This window comes from Malania oleifera, chromosome 1 (assembly GCF_029873635.1).
Source record: "Malania oleifera isolate guangnan ecotype guangnan chromosome 1, ASM2987363v1, whole genome shotgun sequence".
In the NCBI taxonomy this organism is placed as follows: Eukaryota; Viridiplantae; Streptophyta; class Magnoliopsida; order Santalales; family Ximeniaceae; genus Malania; species Malania oleifera.
The window spans coordinates 53,823,757-53,828,603 of NC_080417.1; the positions used below are offsets into that span (position 1 = coordinate 53,823,757).

General features: G+C 38.3%; 1 protein-coding gene across 1 annotated transcript; it reads right to left on the minus strand.

Annotated features, from left to right (window-relative positions):
- Positions 1–2,296: 2,296 nt before the first annotated feature.
- LOC131162990 (uncharacterized) lies at positions 2,297–3,217 on the minus strand. The gene has a single exon (XM_058119689.1). The coding sequence runs from the start codon at positions 3,215–3,217 to the stop codon at positions 2,297–2,299; it is 921 nt and encodes a 306-aa protein (XP_057975672.1).
- Positions 3,218–4,847: the final 1,630 nt, after the last annotated feature.

Here is a 4,847-nt window from a genome sequence, read left to right on the forward strand (position 1 = left end):
CTTTGACAAAAAAATACTTAAATTTTCTTTATTTATCAATTGACCAGACCAATCCTCATACTTTTTCAAAGTATTAATAAGCATTCGAATGAAACTTCTCTTGCCATTGAAAAAAATAAGAATGTCATCCTCATAGAGAAGGTGAGATACCAAAGGCGCACCACGAGGATGATAGTAAGCCCCTATCTTATTCTCCATAAAATTTTTCTTTAGAAGTCGAGAGAGAACTTCTTGTAAAATAATAAATAGATAAGGAGATAAAGGATCTCCTTGGAGAAGCCCTCGAGAAGGTTTAAAGAACCCTTTATAAGTGTCATTCATCATAATGGAGAACCAAGGAGAGGAAACACATTCCGCCACTAAACCATAGAATCTTCATGAGAAACCAAAGCTTTCTAGAACCAAGTTTAAAAAATCCCAATCGACCCTATCATATGCCTTAGCCATGTCCACTTTGATCATTACATTGACTTCTTATGCAGAGAATGAACCATTTCTTGTGCCAAAGAAATATTTTCAAATATACTTCTACCAGGAATGAAAGCTCCCTGTTCTAGAGAAATCAAAGTAGACAATAAACCTGTCATCCTTGCAACAATAATTTTTGAAAAAATTTTGTAGATAACACTACAAAGACTAATAGGCCTAAACTTGTCAAAACTTTGGGGATTCTAAACTTTTGGGGTTAGAACAATGTAAGATGCAGAATAAAATCTAGGAAGAGGGGACCTAGCAAAAAAATCTCTAATCTCTAGCTGCATCGATCACGTCTTCTTTTACAATATCCTAGCAATCCTGGAAAAAAGCCGAGCCAAAACCATCCTGACCTGGGCTACTATTTCTCGAGATAGAAAGAATAGCATCCCTTATCTCCACCTCAGACGGTTCACGACAAAGATCAATATTCTCTTCTTCAGAAACCATAGGAGATATTATATCAACAAGGTTAGCTGTTCGATTAGGTCCTACGCCTGTTAAGAACGTTTGAAAATACCTTACTGCACCCTCATGAACAGCTTCCATAGAATCCAACACTTCTCCATTTGGAAGTTTCAATGAATGAATCATAGTCTTCTTCCTCTTTTGGTTCACAAATGCATGAAAGAACTTTGCATTGTTATCCCCCGCCTCCAACCATTTCTTTTTGGCTTGCTGAGAAATACGAATCTCCTCCCTCTTTTCCCATGCTTCCAGCTCGAGTTTAGTAAGGAAAAAATCTTCCTCAATTTCTGGCGAATAGCTGAGCCTTTAGAGCCTCTAGAGCCTCCATACTTTCCTCCAATTTTTTAATGTTCTATTGTACATGTCCAAAAACCTGTATTGCAACTTTCATATGTTTCAATTTACCAGCAAGTCTAACTAAACTCGAACCATGAGACTCCTCCCTCTAGGCTTCCCCCACGCAAGACTTAAAAGACTGGTGCGTGCTCCACATATTCTGATACCTGAAGGGAGAAGGACCATACCAATGCAGATTTCTATGAAATCGAATAATCAATGGGTTATGATCTGAAGTCCTCATCTTTCCATACTCAAAATAAATATTTGGCAAAACTTGGAGAAGATTCGAATTATAGAGCACCCTATCCACTTTTGCCCAACACCGAGAATTTTCACTGTGACCATTACACCATGACATGTTGTTGCCAATACCAACCAAATCCATAAGACCACAGTTGTCCAAGCAATTGTTAAATTCCTCCATAGCTGATAACGACCTCATATGACCACCAATACGTTCCGAATATGAACGGATAATATTAAAATCTTCCGCCACTAACCAAGGGAAATCATCCCTCTTTACAAACTCCAAATCATTCCAAAGTTCCCGACGACCTGTTTGATGACATTTAGCATAAATAAAAGAAGCTAAGAAAATCTGGTCCACAGAACTAAAAACACCCGAAATAACTTAATTAGACATATGTTGTAACTAAAAGTGCACTTTCTCTTCCCAAAATATCTATTCATTTTGACCTAACTTTCCATATGTTTAGTTGAGTCAAAATTGATTTTTTTTAATAAAAAAAATGACTATCAATAACACTAAACCCATTAATCAATTTCTAAAAGTAACCAAAATAAAAAGCGGAGAGCATAACTGCAAAACACCAAACTGGATAGAACAACTGAATTTGAATTTTTTTATAATATATCACTATGCCTCTTCATTCCCATGCATAAACTATACATCAATTCAAAATAACATTGAAGAACTCCACACTGATCCTCAAAAAATGCGGATGCCGTCAAAAACGCATTAAATGACAAAAAAATTACTGTTGATGAGATCTCCCTACTGAGAAAGAATGTTGAGGAAGGAGACCCTTGTGTTGATCAAGTTCTTAAACAAGCACTCCAGAGCATTTTCTAGACCTTCAATGCTTCCTTCCAATGCCTCCAGCCTTTTATTTGCAGATTGAATCATCTCACTCTCACTGCCTTTGCTCGAACTCTGCGCCAACAGGTTGCCAAGTGCAACATCCAGACTTTCCAATTCGCTGATTCTCATCATCCTCTGGCCATCACATGCCACCACGCCTCTGTGCACCAGTCTTGAAACCAGTGACCATTTTGTAAGCTTCTTTGGCTTCAGCACGGGCACAGAGAGGAACAATAGCAGTGATCGGAAGACCGAAATGGTGATCAAACATGTTTTTCTGAGTGCTCGAACCACGGCAGAAATGTGGGCGTTTAGATAATCAGGAAGAGGAGAGGCTCCCAATTTGCTGTCAATTTGCTTCAGTGCTGCTAGAGACTTTGCAGTTTCTTTCTTCATCCTCTTTCTGGAGGAAACGAAGGTACTAAAAATATTGCTTCCAATGCTGAAATCCCCACCCTTTCTTCGGCGAAGAGCAGATTGAAGTTCTCGAACATCTTCTTTGAGAAGTAAAAGAGAGTCCCTAGTGTTGCTGCATATGTCCAAGAAGATCACTGATCCATCCAATACCTCATCGACCCATTTCTCATGTTGGTGTTGGGTTAGAGCTTTCTGGGTCAGTGGCAAATTTAGAAGATCCTGTATGCATCTATACAGAGCCCCCATGCCAGAAATGCCAGCAGAAACTGCCTCAGCAGATAGACAATGATCTGCTTCCCAGTTCTTTAGCTTGTTCAGCTCTTCTTCAGTTCTAAGTGTGGTGCGATCTGATCTGACCGGCAAGCTAATGGATCGAAGGTGGTAGTTACCCCTGTGCTTCGGGGAAAAAGCAGCCATGGTTGCAATTTTCATCACAAAATGGTTCAAATGCGAGATGGACTCAATTGAGTTCAGCACCAATTTAAGCCTATTTGAAGAAAATGGGAGTGGAGACCAGAAGAATCTTGGGCTGATGGGCATGTGAGGTGGTGTGGGTTTTCCTTTGTAATGGGGTTTTTCTTGTCAGTTCTTCCACCAGCCATGCCACGGCATAAGCATCATTAATTTAGTTCCATGGTTGCACAATGGGTACGGAATACGCTAACATATGATATATACTGGTTTTTTATTGCAGTACTTGGCTCCTGATTTTCATCACCCATGTACTCAATTTGTGTCCCCCATGCTCACCACCATCCCCTACTTAGATTATCTACGTGGTTCAATCTATGAAAGGTCGGTACCATAAAAAAATAGTTTGGTGTTTCAAAGTTGTCTCGGTGGGAAGAACCATGTATAAAAATTATATGCGAACAGTATTCTAGAGATTGAGATTCGGGGATAATCGATAACTATAGATATATATTAATATTGATGGGAATTCGTGTCAACGATGGGGAGGAAAGATGGAGATGATTGGTCGGAAAACTAAAATAAATAAAGGAAAAATATATATTGACACACGAGTGGCATGTTGTCCCAGTACAGCCTCTGTCAAGGTTTGCTATCTGCAACTGTATATGAGACATAACAGATCAGCACTTTGAGTACAAATGTTATGTACAGGTAATAATATGGTTTGTACTTGATCCGTGATTAGGATTACAGGGAATCAACATTTTGTCATCCTTCATCTTTTTATTATAAAGCTTATGTGGAATTAATGATACCTGCCTCCCATGCTTTCAGCTTGTCTAGCTCTTTTAATTTTTCTTCTCCCTTTTCCTTTACTCAAGACTGTAAAATGGCTCTCTCTCTCTCTCTAAATTTTTTGCGTCAGATTTTTGAGGTGGCACCAACTCCTGTGCACTGATTATTAAAATTACAGTGGAGGGGCCAATAATCTATTCCTCTTGATCAATTTCCGGAAAAATGAAAATTGGATGGGTGTGAGGCTTTGGGCTTAACTAACAAAGCACGAACAATGCTTGTCTTTTAATGTATGAATTGCCAATGAGTTACCACCCACTGCCTCCCCCCACATGGTACCATCACTGTCACCTCCTCATTTAATTACTCTTATGTTTTCAACTCAAGTATAAAAATATTGAAGCTGCTTCGTCCACAACAATGTTTCCTGTGATTCCCAGGTTATCTTATAGGAAGATTGAAGAGTCTCTAATCATTAACTAAGACCTATACACAATATTAATTAAGTATATATAACTCTTGATAAATATTTGAAACTCTACAGATATCAAGGTGTTGGAAAGAAACGAGATTTACCAAAAAATCACGGAAGCACAATCGGAAGTTCTTTCTCTCCCAATTAACAAAATCAGTTCTTATGATATATCAATAGCACAAAAAAAATATTTTCAACAACACAAAATCAGCCAAACAATAACCACAAATATCAATCACATGAGACACAATTTTATATGGAAAACCCCTTCAAATCAAATGGTAAAAATCATGGGACTTGAGAGTCAACTCAAAAACTTTACTATGATAAAAGTGCGGGTATAAGATCTCAATTTTAGACTAT

Excerpts from the sequence above, each read along its gene's own strand:
- LOC131162990 (XM_058119689.1), bottom strand. The coding sequence starts at position 3,217 with ATGGCTGCTTTTTCCCCGAAGCACAGGGGTAACTACCACCTTCGATCC.